The following is a 16,511-nucleotide window of genomic DNA, read 5'->3' on the forward strand; positions in this document are numbered from 1 at the left end:
TTATGTATGCAGAATGTCCATTTTGTACTCTGTCCTTTTGCATATCCCTTCATAAGATTATATTTCTCTTTAACTTCTTTAACTCCTATCATCATTACTCCTCATTTACCCCTTCTAACTTAAGTACTATAGAGTCCTAAGTCACAGACCAAAGTGGTGACCTGGAGTTAACACCCAACCAACTATTTTAAAAGGCATAAAAAGGACACATATCTTTTCAACATTTTATGGGTGTTTTCTTTGATGGCTATAAACTTATGCTGAATATTTTCTTATACACTGACGATTCCCCCCCCCCCCATGTTTTTTATCTTCTCTTTGTGAACTACTCAATATGGAATTTGGTGTGAAAAAATCCCTCAGTTTAATGCTTATGTTTGAACCAAGTCATGGGTATTACTGGAAATGTTCTTTCGCCCCCATATATCTGATAGCACCACGTGGCTTTATTTCTTGTTTGCTTAGGCACACTAAAGTGGAAAAATACTATACATACCAATAAGTTCTTATCTAATAGAGATGGGAACACACAAATCTTATAGTGCAATGAGACCTTACACCCTGAACATTGACATAGACCTGGCACAGGCCTCAGAAGAATGGACATTCTCCATTCACCCCTGATCTACAGAAGACATTTACAAAACATCCAAGGTTGTATATAACATCACCTGGAGGCATTCCTCTCCCAGGGAAGACCCTACAGCTGCTCTCACATCGATCTACTCAAAAGAGACTTCTCTTAACACTGAGAAGACTTAACAAGAACAATGACCTGCTTACTGGACAGGGCTTGTTGTATTGCCCCTTAATTGTGAGGTTTGTCTATAACATCACCTGGAAGAAATCCTCTACCACGGAAGACCCTACCACTGCTCAGACATCGTCCTGCTCAAAAGAGACTTCCCTTAACACTAAGAAGACTTAACAACAACAACCTGCTTACAGGACAGGGCTTCCTGCATTGCCCTTTCATGGTGAGGTGAAACGAGAAGACACTCCACATCAAGACTTCAATGTAGGATATGTAGATCCCAGAATCTTTAATACAGAAACATGATACCAACAACAGAGACTGTGTGAAAAGTGTGTTGGCACTACGGACAATGTCTTAGATCGGACGATAACTTGCCTGAAGCCTAGAGCTGGTCTCATGCCAGGAAACTTCAGGGGTAGGATCTCTTTGTATTTAGGCCAAGGTTATTCCTTTCCATGCCTCTCATATTTTGGTGGGCCTATGCAAACAACAATTGCCATCTAACACCGTTTTTACTGTGCTCCTTTGACTCTAATCCTTAAAACGCACCCACTTAAAATTTGAGGTTAACTTAAGCTAATATGCATGTACATGGAAATGTAAAAAATACTATGCCTCTAATGTTTAAGGAGTTACGTAAGTTTTATGGCTTTAGATTGCCTTGTGTGCTGTTAAGAAATATTATAATGTACTACAATCTGGAGACTTGAGGGACAAAGTAATTGCACATGGATTCTGTTTTATTTATCTTAACATTTTTTGGCTGAAAGTTCAAAGTTAAGATATCAGCAAGGGAACTTCTTCTGAGAATTATGATATGGGTGATTGTCCTTCCACTGTAACTTTACCTTGTCCTCTTTCTTTGCATCTTTTGTTCTCATAATTCAAAATAAAAAAATTAAAAAAAAAGAAACTACAAAAAAAAAAAACAAAAAAAAAAAAGAAAAAAAATCGCAAAAAATTGCATTAAACATTTGCATAACCAGAATTGAACTACTTGAGGTATGGAACGTTTAATGCGATTTTTTTCTTACTAATGCTGCGGGCCACAAAATGTTGTATAGAGGGCCACAAACGGCCCGCGGGCCACGAGTTTGAGACCCCTGTATTAGAGAAAACCCTAAAATATGACTGTAGATTGTGAAGTTTTACTTTTTACATGAAATCTACATTCAAATCACAGTTTTAGCAGAGCAGATCATGAACTTCTGGCATTCATCTCAGTACTTTATAGAAAGAACTGATTACCCCTGAACAAGAAATCTTAAAATCCAAACTAAAAACAAACTATAAAATGTGCCTGTACTTCAGAAGATTAGACATTGGCCATTCACTCCTGAACCTTGGGTCCTATCTATGGAACCTACACAGATTTTTGTACCAGTAATCACACTTCTACCAGGGAATGTCCCTGGTACCAACTAACTTGCTCCAGAGTGGGTTCTTATGACATACTATTTAGTTAGAGCAACAATCTGCTTTCAGGGCAGGGGTTCCTGCACTGTTACCGAATGGTGAGATGAAACCAGAAGATGCTGTGTCACCCTGACTTTGACACAGGATCTGTACAAAAACCAGAATCTCTAACTACAAAAACCTGGCCACAAGCAACAACCATGATTGTGAAGAACTTTTACTGGGACCACAGAAAAACACTTTGGGGTTAGGCAATTTAGTATGCCTGAGCCTGTAGTTAGTCTTATGCCAGCATACTTCATGGATAAGGTCTCCCTGTTTTTCCTTTCTATTTTCCCCATATTTTGCTGTGCCTATGCAAAAAAAAAAAAAAAAACCCTGCAACACACACTTATTTTAAATTATGATTTATCGTAATTTTTAATCCTTTTTCTTTTAAATCTTTTCATAGAACTTTAGGACATAGATTACTTTATTTTACCACATATCCCTGGCATTTTTCTATAAAATTAAAAAGAAAGGAATAAAGAAAGGTTGGGGCAAGGGGCCAAGTGGTCATGGATGCATTGGCGGGAAATAAAGAACTAAATATCCAAGTCAAAATCAATGCTAATAGAATTAAGGGACCTAAACTTGAACAATCTAAACTTAAAGGGGCATGTTAAACTGGAAGGCAAGGGGGCAAAGGGTGGTGGTATAGGATGCACTCTGAGTTCATCAATGGAGGGTGGTCAACACTGGTGGTGGAAATGGCCCTGACTCACTGTATATCTGAAATTCAACTATGAACAACTCTGTATATCACAATTGTTTCAATAAAGTAAAATTAAAAAAATTAAATAAAATGTGACTATAATAATAGGTCTATAGCTAGAAAATGGTGTGCATGAAATTCAATTATAAATAACTTTGTAAATCATGTTGACCTAAAAATAAAGAAATCTGTCACCCACAACTTCAGACTGCAACAGTGATTTTCCCTTGAAGATTCTGAACTTTAGGGAGTCAGTGACTTACAACTGAGCAATCTTACTGTCAGAGAGAATGACAGAGAGACTCACAATGTACAAATGTCCAACTGCCTGATAAGGCAGCTCTCCTAGTATGGAATTGGGTCTTTCCTGTCATGATGTATGGTAGTCACTACTATAGTCCTCTTCAGAAAAAAAAGTATTTGACACATACTCACTATCCCACTGATATCCTGTTCAGTTTCAGGAAGAGTTCAAACCTGAAGCTTCAAGAAGTGACCCTGATGAGCCCAGTGTCATGCCTAATATATGCCTCTATCATGGATATTTTTCTTTGCAGTGTTGGGAAATTGAACTCGGCATGCTTTCTACCAACTAAGGGCCAGCCAGTTTTCCTGTTCTTTATTTCTATTGCCTTTGGTTATTTATATCTCACATTTAAATGAGCAAACTGTTTCTGCCTTTCTCCCACTTACTAATTTTATTAAGCATGATATTCTCAAGGTCCATCAATGTATCAGGATATTTCATGACTTCATTGTTTATTATGACTATATAGTATTCTATTATATATAAGTATCATAGTTTCATAATACAGTAATATATTCTGGGACAGTTGGGTTGTTCCCAGATACTGGCTATTGTGAATAGTGCTGCAATGAACATAGGAGAGTACAGATGTCTTTTCTGCTTTGCTTTTTAAGGCCCTTTGGATATACTCCCATGAGTGGAATTGCAGGCACAATTACTATTTTTTTAAAGAAATGTTCATATTTTTTTTCCAAAAAGGCTGTAGTAGTCCACAGTCCACAAATAGTGAATGAGGATTACTTTTTCACTGTATCCATACTAAAGCTAGTTTATGTTCTTTTTGATGAATGCCAGTTTTTATGATTGAGGTTACATCTCATTTTGATATCAATTTCTCTGATAAATAATGATAGAGAATTTTATTCATGCCTTTTGAACATTTGTATTTCTTCATTAAGGATATTTCTGTCCATCTCTTCATTTTTTGATGAGGTTATTAGTTTTTATTCTTTTTTTTTTTTTTTTTTTTTTTTTTTTTGGTTTTTGGGCCACACCCGGCGATGCACAGGGGTTACTCCTGGCTGTCTGCTCAGTAATAGCTCCTGGCAGGCACGGGAGACCATATGGGACACCAGGATTCGAACCAACCATCTTTGATCCTCGATCGGCTGCTTGCAAGGCAAATGCCGCTGTGCTATCTCTCTGGGCCCTAGTTTTATTCTTGAAAAGCCCTAAAAGTAATTTATATAGCTTGGTTATTAACCCTATTATCAAATGAGTACTGGACAAATAATTTCTCCCATTTCGTGGGGAGCCTTTGTACTCTGATTATCATTTCATTACAATTTGGGGTGCAGAATTAAGCTTCTTAATTTATATAGTCACATCTGATTGTCTTTCTATTCACTAAGTCAGTAGTGTTTCATCATGATGCCTCTACTCAATGAGAGTCCTCCTATGTTTTACTTCACCTACCTTATGAATTCAGGTTTAATATCAAGGTTTTAAATCTATTTTTGTTTAACCATTGTGCATGGCATTAGTCAGTATGGGTCCTTTTTTTAAAAAATGTATTTGCAGGTGTGGGCAAGTTTTCCCAGCACCACTCTTTGAGGAGGCTATTCTTACTATACTTTCAAATTTTTAACTCCTTTAACAAATATTAATTGACAATACGCTTGAGGGTCTGTCTCTAGTATTTAAATTTAATTCCACTGATTTCAATTAATTCCATTAAAATAAAAATTCCATAAAGATTCCATTAATCTTTATAAACTGTTCATTTATTCTTTTAAGCTGATTTCTAGGTAATTGATTTTTTGCGGTACAACTGTGAATAGGTTGTATAAATATATATTTTTATTGTGACCAAAGTGAGTTACGAATCTTTCATAGTAATATCACCAGTATCATCTTACCTTCACCCCAATTCCTAGCATGCATCCCATATCTCCTTCATTTGCTGCCCGGACTGCTAATGTAACTGCTCCCCTCTGTATACAGTTTGTTGTAGAATGAGTTTTGATCCTATTGTCGTTGACTTTGGGTTTGATGTTTAAGTCTGATCATTTTTATTTCCATTCAATGTTCATATAACTGTTTGGTATTTCAGGGGCTGGAGCGATAGCACGGCATTAGGGCCCTTGCCTTGCATGCAGCTGACCCAGGACAACCCTGGGTTCGATCCCCGGCATCCCACATGGTCCCCAAAGCCAGAAGTGATTTCTGAGCACAGAGTCAGGAATTAACCCTTGAGCATCACCGAATGTGGCCCAAAAACCAAAAATAAAAATATCTATTTCATTATATGCATATAGAAAAGTCATGGATTTTTTTTTTTTTTTTTTGTGGTTTTTGGGTCACACCCGGCAGTGCTCAGGGGTTATTTCTGGCTCCAGGCTCAGAAATTGCTCCTGGCAGGCACAGGGGACCATATGGGGCGCCGGGATTCGAACCGATGACCTCCTGCATGAAAGGCAAACGCCTTACCTTCACGCTATCTCTCTGGCCCCAGTCATGGATTTTTAACATATTCCTTTTGTAGCCAGACACTTTACAAATCTATTATTTCTAGGAGCTTTTCTATAAAAAATTTGAGTTTTCTAAATAAAGATATCATGCCATTGTGGAAAAGTGAAATCTTAATTTCTTTTTCTATCTGAATATACTTAGTAAGTTATATTATTGTCTAAATGATATGGCGATTATTTCCAGTATTATAATTGTAAGAATGGACAATCCTGTTCTGAGCCTCAAGAAGAGAGGCTTTATTTTCTCCTCAATGAGTTTGATGTTTGGTATGGGCTTGAATTAAATGAATTTTACTGCCCTGAGAAAAATTCCATTAATTTCCATTTTAGTGAGTTTTTATCAAAAAAAAAAAAAAAGGAACTTGTAAAATGTATTCTGAGTCTACTGATATGATCAATGTGATTTTATTTTTTTCATATGTTATATGGTATATTACATTCACTGAGTTGCATAGACTAAAATATTCCTTTAACTGCGGAATAAATTCCACTTGGTCATGGGGTATGGTATTTTTGATGAGTTTTTGAAATCAATATGCATATCCACTTAATTAATTTCTGCTCTGTTATTTCTTTCTGCCTACATATTTTTGGTTCATATTGTTAATAAATTTATAACTTTATAAGCTCTGTCTTTAAGTTATTTTTGTAGGCCCCTTCTTCCTTCTTGATATGCAATTGCAAAGCTTTAAATTTTCCTCTTAGTAATACTTTTGTTGTGTCCCACAAATTCTGATAATTTATGCCTTCATTTGAATTTGTTTCTAGGAATCTTCTGATTTCATCTTTGATTTCATCTCTAACTCACTGGTTATTCAGTAGTCAGCTGTTTAATTCCAGGTATTAAAGTTCTTCTCATCTGAGAAGGTAGTTTGTACAATTTTTATCCCTCTTAATATTATAGACGTATTTTTTGTTGTTTTTGGGCCACACCTGTTGACGCTCCGGGGTTATTCTTGGCTATGAGCTCAAGTCGCTCCTGGCAGGCTCAGGGGGGCATATGGGATGCTGTGGGATCGAGCCGAGGTCCATCCTAAGCTAGCGCTTGTAAGGCAGACTCCTCACCTCTAGCACCACTGCTCCAGCCCTATAAACGTATGTTTTATAGACCAGTGCTCTATCCTAGAGAATGACCCAAGTGCATTTGTGAGGAATGTGTACCCAGTTTTCTGGAGATGGACTGTCCTATATATATCCACTAGACTACTCTTTTCCATTTTTCCTTTCAGAGCCAGAATATTCTTGTTAGGTTTCAGCCTGGTTGACCTATCAAGTGGTAAGTGGGCGGTGTTGAGGTCTCCCAGTATTATTATGTTGCTATTGATGTTTTCTTTCAGATCTGTCAACTATTGTATTAAATTCTTTGCTGGTCCCTCATTAGGTAAATATATGTTTAGGAGTATGATTTCTTTCTTTGTTGTACATATCCCTTTACTATTATGAAATGTCCATCTTTGTCCCTTATAAATTTTTTTAAGACTAAAAGTTTATGTTATCTGATATTAATATGACCACTTCAAAGTTTTTAATGAAGTTATTTGCTTGGATAATTGTCCTTCAACATCTTATTTTAAGTCTATGTTTGTTCTGACTATTCAGAGGTGATTCTTGCAGGCAGCAAAATGTTAGATTCAGCATTTTGATCTATTTTGCCACTCTGTATCTCTTAACTTTTGTATTTAGTCAATTAACGTGAGAAAGATAATTATCATGAGATTTAGTGTCATCTTTGTGTAGGATATAGTGTCATGTTTGTGTGTCTGCTGGTCTGTCTAGTCTTAAAGCAGACCTTTCAGTTTTCCTTTTAAGGCTGGTTTTGAGTCTGTAAAATTTTTGAGCTGTACTTTTTCTGTGAAGCCATGTATACTTCCTTCAAACCTTAAAGTGAGTCTGGCTGGGTCAGTATTCTAGGTAAAGCATTCATTTCATTGAGTTTTGTCACTATATAATACCACTGCTTTTGGGCATAGTGCTTTTTGTTGTTGTTGTTTTTTTTTGTTTTGTTTTTTTTTTTTTTTGTGACAGGGCTGCTGTAAATCTTAAGGATGCTCCTTTGATTTTAATTTGCCTTTTTCGATGTTGGTGCTTTCAATATTCTATCCCTATCTGTCGGATTCGCCATTGTGACTAGGCTGTGTCTTGTGGTGATTTTCTTCAGATCTTTTTAGCTGGTACTCTTCAGGCATGCAGGATTTAGTTGCATGCAGTCTTTAGCTCTGGGTGTTTCTCTACAATGTCCTTGATTGTTGATTCCTCCTGGTGATTTTCTTCTTGGGTCTCTGGAACTCCACTGATCCTTATGTTGTTTCTGTTGAGTTTATCAAATACTTCCATTTTCATCTGTTCCCTTCTTTTCATAATTTCTCCATTGTCTGATAATTTGCTTTAAGGCCATTTTCCAACTTTATTGTATAAAGTCATTATGTATCTCAACCTCGAGCTCATTGATTCTATCCTCAGCTAATGTTACCCTGTTCAAGAAGCTTTCCAGTGAGGGTTCTATCTGCCTATCGAACTTTTCAGTTCTGTTATGTCGATTTTGAGTTTTCTCATTTCTATTTTCATATCTATTCTTTGAGTTCTATGAATACCCTCCATATTTCTTCTATAAAATACCTCTCTGAAAGGATAAATAAGTGGTTGGCACTTTTAGGGTAATCAGAGCTGTCATCTTCATTCTCAATGCATGGTTCTGGCATATATTTTTTCCCCACTGTCATGCTTGTAGTGTGGTGTTTTCTATGTGTGGTGCTGTGGTTCATTGGCTAGAAGATGTGTGCAGCCACAAAGTGGAACAACTGTGCTCCTCTGGCTCTGCCCTTCATGGGTGGAGACAGCCTAACTTTGTTGACATGTCTACAGTAGATGTTCTCCCTCAGAAGCTCTCTTAGAAGTACTCTTAGAAGCTGTTTTGGGTGCGGTTTTTCATGGTCTCCTCACAGAGGAAAGCAGAGATAAAAGTTCAAAATGTTTCCTGTGCACCAAAGCGCACAGCAGGAATCAGCTTTAAATTTAATTTTCTAGTATTTTAATGAGGATCTCTATATCTATGTTCATCAGAGTGATTATTAGTCTATAATTCTCATTTTGTATGTGCTGTTTCTGTTTGCTTTAGGATAATGCTTGCTTCACAGAAACTGAAATCTTCAATTGTCTTCAACTTTCTAAAAGAACCTGACTAGAATGGGCAGAAGTTCTTTTTTTATTATTGTATTGAGGACAAACACTCCTATACTCAAGGCTTACTTCTGACTCTGCACTCAGGAATCACTTCTGGAGGGCTCAGGCAGCCATATGTGGTATAAGAGATCAAACCCAGTAAGATAGAATGCAAGGCAAGCATTCTATCCACATTTCTAACTCATTTGCCACTAGTAGCAGCTCTTCTTAAAGGTCTGAAAGAACATATTAGTTCTAATGCATACAATTGGGCCTGATTTTGTTTTATGAAAATACTTGTTTTACCATTTCTATTTCCTTGATAGTAGTTGGTCTGTTTGGGTGTTCCATATCTCTTTGTTCAAACTTGAAAGGCTGTAGGAATCCAAGAATCTATTGATTTCTTCAAAGTTCTCTTATTTTGTGGCATCAAGATTTTCAACATAATACCTGATGATACTGTGATATCTTGTGATATTCCCTCTTACATTCCTTATTGGTTAAATAAAATTGGTTTCGAGTCTATGAGTTTCAGAATTGTTCATCCATGAAGTATTGTTTCTTTAAATGTGAATGACAGTCTGCTGGGCTTTCATTTGTTTTGTTTTTCCTTCTCAACATTGTCTTCACCTACAGGGTGTAATCTGAAAATGCTTCTTTGTATGCAATTCCTTCATTACTCTTGTTGCTTTTAATATTCAATATCTATCTATCTTTGGCTTTCATTATTCTTTTATTTCTCTTTTTTCCTTTTTGGTTTTTGGGTCACACCCAGTAGCGCTCAGGGGTTAGTTACTCCTGGCTCCATGCTCAGAAATCGCTCCTGGCATGCTTGGGGGACCATATCTTTGGCTCTCATTTTTCTTTTTTTTTTTTGGATTTTGGGTCACACCCGGCAGCGCTCAGGGGTTACTCCTGGCTCCGCGCTCAGAAATCATCCTGGCAGGCTCAGGGGACCATATGGGATGCCGGGATTTGAACCACTGACCTCCTGCTTGCAAGGCCTTTACCTTCATGCTATCTGGCCAGCCACAAGGCTTTCATTATTCTAATTAGGATGTATCTTAGTGTTTTTATTTGGATCTACTCTAACTGGAACCCTTCAGGCCTCTTCAATCTGGGTGCATACAACTCAGTGAATTTTTTATTATTGCTTCACCTGAATTGCCCTTCTGGGCATGTCAATGATTTTAAAGTGTTTCTCTTGAATTCATACCAGAGTTCTTGTATCTGATGGTTTTTATTTTGATGCTTGTTTCATCTTATGCTGTTGTCTGGAGGTTTTCTGTATCTCATCTTGGAGTCACTGCCTTTGTGCTTAGCTACTGTTAACTCTGTTGCTGATACCTCTAGTAAATATATGTAATCTATGTCATTCCTGTCTCTGATTTGTTGATTTCTGCTCTTATATCCCCTTATGTTTATTGTTTGTTCCTCAGAGCTTGTTAAACATCTTTAACAGTTCCACACTAAAGTCCTTGTCTGATAGGTTAGATAGCCCTGTTATAACTGACTGAGTCTTCAGGGCTACCATCTTTATATATAAAGTATGGTACATTACTTTCCCAATAAACTTTAACATGTTAGAGATGGATCTTTTCAGATCACTCTTTTTGTACCACCCCTATGGCCTGTCATCTCTCTCAGGGAATCAGCTAGATGTTGCTTTCTTTTCTCCTTGTTGAAGAATCTGGACATTACATGTTATTAAAAATTAGTTGCTGGGCCAGAGAGATATCATGGAGGTAGGACTTGCATGCCGAAGGATGGTGGTTCAAATCTCAGCATCCCATATGGTCCCCTGAGCCTGCTAGGAGTGATTTCTGAGCATGAGCCAGGAGTAAGCCCTGAGCGCTGCCAGGTGTGACTCCCCAAAAAAACCAAACAAACAAACAAACAAAAATATGAAAAAAAAATAGTTGCTCAGATTTTCCTGTGCTGATTCTAGAAAGATTTTTAATGTCTTTAAGTTATCACCATCTCAGCTATAATTTAATTCTTCCTATCACAGTTAGTTCTGTGTGTTGTGTGGATAGGTGAATAGCAATAGGAGTATCATTGTATGGTCACTATGAGAATATGAAGAAATAAAAGTATTATACAACTGCATTACTGCCCATGCTTCACAGGGGTCCTGACCTAAGAGGCAAAATGGTGGCTTCCAAGTACAGCTCCTTAACAGGACCACTATGCAAAGATTAAGTTTCTTGGGATAGGTTGGGACCAAAATGTGCAGCAGGCTGCCTTTGAAGGGTCTAGATCTAAGGGACAAAATGCTGACTTCTGAGTAACGTTTCTGAACAGTTCTAAATTGATTCCAGTTTCTTAGAATATTGTTTATTGCTTTAGAAAAAACTTCTGGACCACAGTCACAATAAACCTTTGCATCAAAATAATTATTTCAATGAAGCAGAGAGATCACAGCTTATTTGCTACAGTAATTTAAAAAAAAAAATAACCTAAAATAAAACAAAAACTCTAATATTTCTTCAGTTAATGAACAGAGATGATTAATAATAGGTAACTGGATAGCATTCACAATTCTAACCAAGATAATTAAGACAAAAAAATCTACCCTCAAAATGTTTTTTTCCCATTGTGTACCCATCAAGCTTGAGGAAAACAAAACAAAACAAAACCCACAAATCAAGTAGTACAAAGAAAGTTACCTCCATTGGCTTCAGATGAGCTTCTATATTAAAACAGGGAATTTCCTGGAACCATTCCCAAGATAAATTTCGTTTAACAACCACCTCAAGATTTAATGGCATTAATAGATCCAGTACTTTCTGATATGCATCATTAATAAATTGAGACCTATAAACAGAAATATAATGCTTTTGGATGGTTTCATATATACTCAACAAAAATATTTGACACTTAGCAGTTTTTTCACAGACAGAAATCAATAACTTCTCTGTATGTATTTTTATTTGGAAAATTTTTTTTAATTTTTGGGCTATATACCCAATAGTGCTTATTATGACTTACTCCTGGTGCTCAAGGTATATTTCTGATGGGTGAGGGGATTGAACCCAGTTTAACATGTACAAGGCAACTGCAATACTCAGCCCTTAAATATATATATATATATATATATATTTTTGGTTTTTGGGTCACACCCGGCGGTGCTCAGGGGTGACTCCTGGCTGTCTGCTCAGAAATAGCTCCTGGCAGGCACGGGGGACCATATGGGACACCGGGATTCAAACCATCCACCTTAGGTCCTGGATCGGTTGCTTGCAAGGCAAACACCGCTGTGCTATCTCTCCGGGCCCGCCCTTAAATATTTTTAAATAACCCTTAAACAAGCCCTATTGCTTCAGCCCTTAAACATGTTCAAGCTATCTCCCAAATTAAGAGATGGCCCATCCCACTGTTCAAACCTGTAGAGAAAAAAATTCTTCAGATAGAATTTGAACAGGTGGTGCTGGGACATGCACAAAAGCAAACATCTATCTAAAATAATGCACAGAGGTAAAAAAAAATGGATTAAAAACCTTGATATCAAATCCCAAACTATAATGTATATAGAAGAAAATACAGGAAAAACACTCCATGAAATTGAGATTAAAGGCATCTTCAAGGAGGAAATACCACTATCCAAATAAGTGGGAGCAGAGATAAACAAATGGAACTACATTAAACTGAGAAGCTTCTGCACCTCATAAAACACAGGGAGTAGGATACAAAGGCCTCCCATAGAATGACAGAAATTATTCACTGAACAGCCATCAGATAAAGGGCTAATATCTATAATATACAAGGTTCTGACAGAATTTAAAAAGAAAGAAAAAAAATTCTAACCCCATCAAAAAATGGAAAAAAGAAATAAACAGACACTTCCTCAACGAAAAAGTAGAGATGGCCAAAAGACACCAGGAACAATGTTCCACATCAATAATCATCAGGGAAATACAAACAAAAATAACACTGAGGTATTATCTCAGGCCACAGAGACTGACATGCACCTCAAAGAACAAAAACAACCAGTGGTGGCATGGATGTGGGGAGAAAGAAACTCTCATTCGCTGCTGGTGGAAATGAAGGCTGGCCCAGCCTTCAGGAAAACAGTATGAAGCTGGAGGTTGATCTCCCATGTGACCCAAAAACACTATTCCTAGGGAAATACCCTAAGAACACAAAAGCACAATACAAAAGTGCCCACTGCATGCCTGTGTTCACTGCAACTCTCTTTACAATAGCCAGAATCTGGAAACAACCCAAATGCCTGACAACAGATGAGTGGCTGAAGAAAGTATGGTATATCTATACAATAAAATACTCTGCAGCTATTAGGAAAAATGAAGCCATAAAATTTGCCTATACAAGGATGGACACAGAGACTATTGTGCTGAGAGACATACTATACATGAATGGACACAGAAACTATTGTGCTGAGTCAGAGGGAGAAAGAGACACACAGAATAGTCTTACTGATTTTAAGATTTAAGAAAAATAAAAGACAGTATGGTAATAATATTGAGAAAATAATGATGAGGGCCAGATTAGCCCATGATATGAAGCTTACCACAGAGTGATGAACGCAGTTAGAGAAATAACTACACTAACAACTACTATGACAATGATAGTGAAAGAGAAACAGAATGACTGTCCCAAAGAGAGGTGGAAGGTGGGGTGGGAAATGGGTGGTGGAAAGTAGCAGGGGTGAAGCAGGTGTACATTTTATGACTGTAATCCAACTATGAACACATTTGTAAACACAGTGCTTAACTAAATTATTAAAAAAAAAAAAGATAGAGGGGCCGGAGAGATAGCACAACTGTAAGGCTTTTGCCTTGCATGCAGCCAACCTCAGACTGACTCCAGTTCAATTCTCGACATCCCATGTGGTCCCTCAAGCCTGCCAAGAGCAATTTCTGAGCACAGAGCCAGGAGTAAGCTCTGAGTGGTATCTTAATTAAAAAAAAAAAAAGATAGGATTTCACAGAAGCTGAAGAGACATTACAATGTTCAATGCTCTTGTCTTGCATGTGATTGACTCCAGTTCAATCCCTGGCACTAAATATGCTTGCACAAGTACCAAAGGGAGAGAAAACTGAGCACAGAGTCAGAAGTAACTCCTAAGCACTATATAGAGTGGATCAGTACTAACAGGGAGATTATGCTAAATCAGACACTATGTCAGAAAGAGAAAGACAACTATTATCTGGTTTCACTCCAACAGGATACAGAAAATGAGAAACTAAAAGACCCTTATATTCTTACCCAAAGAAGGTTCATACTAGAAGAGCTGGGGAGAAGTAGATACAGAGAGAGAAAAATGCATGGTGGTGGGTGGTATGTTTCTCCAACTGTGAAACTAAACACGTGAATTTTTTCCATAGTAAAAAGTAGTGTGACTTTAATCTTAAAAATGACTATATTTAGAATAAAATCACAGGGATAAGAGGACTCCAGATACAAAGGCTTCTATAAACTACAAGTATACTTGTGAGATCTTACCTGAATAGTCGCACTTTACTCAGTCTTATTGTTATCAAATCAATAATGGGTGGCATATTAACATGGCTCTCTGTTATCATAGAGAATGTATTTGTCATTGTAATAAGTCCAAAATCAGCCACAAAAACATTTTCTGAAACTGGAGACTGTGGAATGAGCACAATGGGGGCTTTGATTTTGATGTCCAATGCCATTCTAGTGCTCCTTTGTGCCAATTCCTGGACTCCAGCAGCAGCCATTCCTGCAGCCTGAACTGTTGCCTCAGCAAAAGCTTGTTTAACTGCTTGGAAATTATCTATGAAAGACTATAAAAATAATATACTTAAGTTCTTAAGGTCATCTTAATAAGACTCATTAAATGCATAAAATAATTATTTTTATCTTCATAAGAAAACTTTATTAGTATAACCATTATCTGTTAAGTTTTAATTTTCTGCATTGAAAATTGAGAAAAGTAAAGCTATAGAAACACAATAAAACAAAAAAAAAAATCTACTTAGAACAAAGTAACCTGAGGATCTGGCAAGGAATAAAAACCTATTTTTATTATATTGCACTTTTTCTCATACCTAAATGATTTATTTCCAGGGAAATCTTAATATTAAAAAACTCCTTTAAAAATTTATAAGTTTTCTACTTGTAAATTCTAGAAATATTATTTGATATTAAATAAACAAGAATCAGACTAAATTTTTATGTTTAGGAAAAATAACCTATAGTTTTTAATATATCCCCACAGGGTTCACTAACAATAACTTCAATTGAATGGGATAAGAAAGAAAAATCGAGAGACAGAAAAGTTTTTTGTCTTTTCTTTGCACAAATGAAATCTATGACCATATAAAAGAATAGCATGTCAATTAAACTTTTATATGAACAACTAATTATATGGCTTGTAAAGCAAAACATGTTAACACTATTAAAAAGATGAATACTGAAGTTACAAAGGTAAGTATGACATAGGATAAAAATATAAACTCATAGTAAACAAAAATAGAATAAAATGAATGAAAATAGAATACCTTAGTATCGTGCTATATAAAATTACAAGTGAATTCCTTATAGTTGTCACATATTTGCAAAATTTAATAAAAAATATTTCATCAACAATGATGTGAAACCAAAATAAACTTCGATTATTCAATTTTCAACTATATAGATCAAAATCCAGTATATATCATTTAACAAATGACATAAAAATTAATATATAATAGCATAGATTTAGTATATAAAAATACAAAATGCATTCTCCATGTAAGAGAAATAATTCATGTGAAAATGATGTTCTATAAAGTATTAAGGCATTTGTATCAAGTGAATGACAGAAAATTATTTTTAAAAATCAGAAAAAACAAAATCAAGGTGATAGTATTTTCCAACAATGTTTGACAAACAGCAACTTTACAACCAGAATGAAATAATAAAATAAATCACTTACCAATATAGAATATAAAAACTGTGTAACAAAAACTACTTCTATGCAGCCAACAGTTAAATTAACTCGAAGGTCAACCACATTCATATCTGTATATGCAGCACCAACTGTTGCATTTGTGTAAGAAAACATTTTGAAGCTGAAAACTTCCTTTTCAGTGATATAGAGTGCCTTAAAAGAGAAAATTCAATTCTAAAAATCCATTTAATGATTTCATGTACAAAATAAAACAGACCCTCTATCACCCGCATTGAAATAATCTTCCAACTATTTAATTCTAGTAAAATTAGGCAACAATTTTAACTAGTTTTTTAAATTTTATGAAGCTTTTTAATGGGCTGTGACATATTCCCTATGAAGATCATAAAGTCAGTTTGATACTGATATAGTAAGAGAAGTGTGGAGCTCCAAGTGAACTAGTTGGCTAGTTTGAACTCACCCATGAAAAGGATATTCAATTAAAAGAGGTAATGGAGGAGAGAGAGAGATATAGAGAGAGACAGAAAGAGAGAGGGAGACAGAGGCAGAGGACAGAGGGAGACAGAGAGAGAGGACAGAGGAGGGGGGGAGAGAGAAAGAGGGAAGAGAGAGGGAGGGGAGAGAGAGGAAAGAGAGGAAAGAGGGAAGAGAGAGAGAGAGAGAGAGAGAGAGAGAGAGAGAGAGAGAGAGAGAGAGAGAGAATGGGAGGCTGGAGTGGTGGCAAGTGTTAAGGCATGTGCCTTGCCTGCACTAGCCTATGTCAGACC

At 36.4% G+C, this 16,511-nt stretch overlaps 1 protein-coding gene across 1 annotated transcript in view; it reads right to left on the bottom strand.

Moving 5' to 3' along the window:
- The window catches only part of VPS13A (vacuolar protein sorting 13 homolog A), a 260,909-nt gene that overhangs the window by 119,840 nt on the left and 124,558 nt on the right, over positions 1-16,511 (bottom strand). Inside the window, exons 32-34 of the mRNA XM_049769767.1 lie at positions 15,769-15,936; positions 14,331-14,635; positions 11,534-11,681 (exon numbers count right to left, since the gene is read on the bottom strand). Coding sequence (XP_049625724.1) covers positions 11,534-11,681; positions 14,331-14,635; positions 15,769-15,936 — 621 coding nt within the window. The remainder of the gene's footprint in view (positions 1-11,533; positions 11,682-14,330; positions 14,636-15,768; positions 15,937-16,511) is intronic.

The sequence above is a fragment of the Suncus etruscus genome, chromosome 3, assembly GCF_024139225.1.
Source record: "Suncus etruscus isolate mSunEtr1 chromosome 3, mSunEtr1.pri.cur, whole genome shotgun sequence".
Lineage (NCBI taxonomy): Eukaryota > Metazoa > Chordata > Mammalia > Eulipotyphla > Soricidae > Suncus > Suncus etruscus.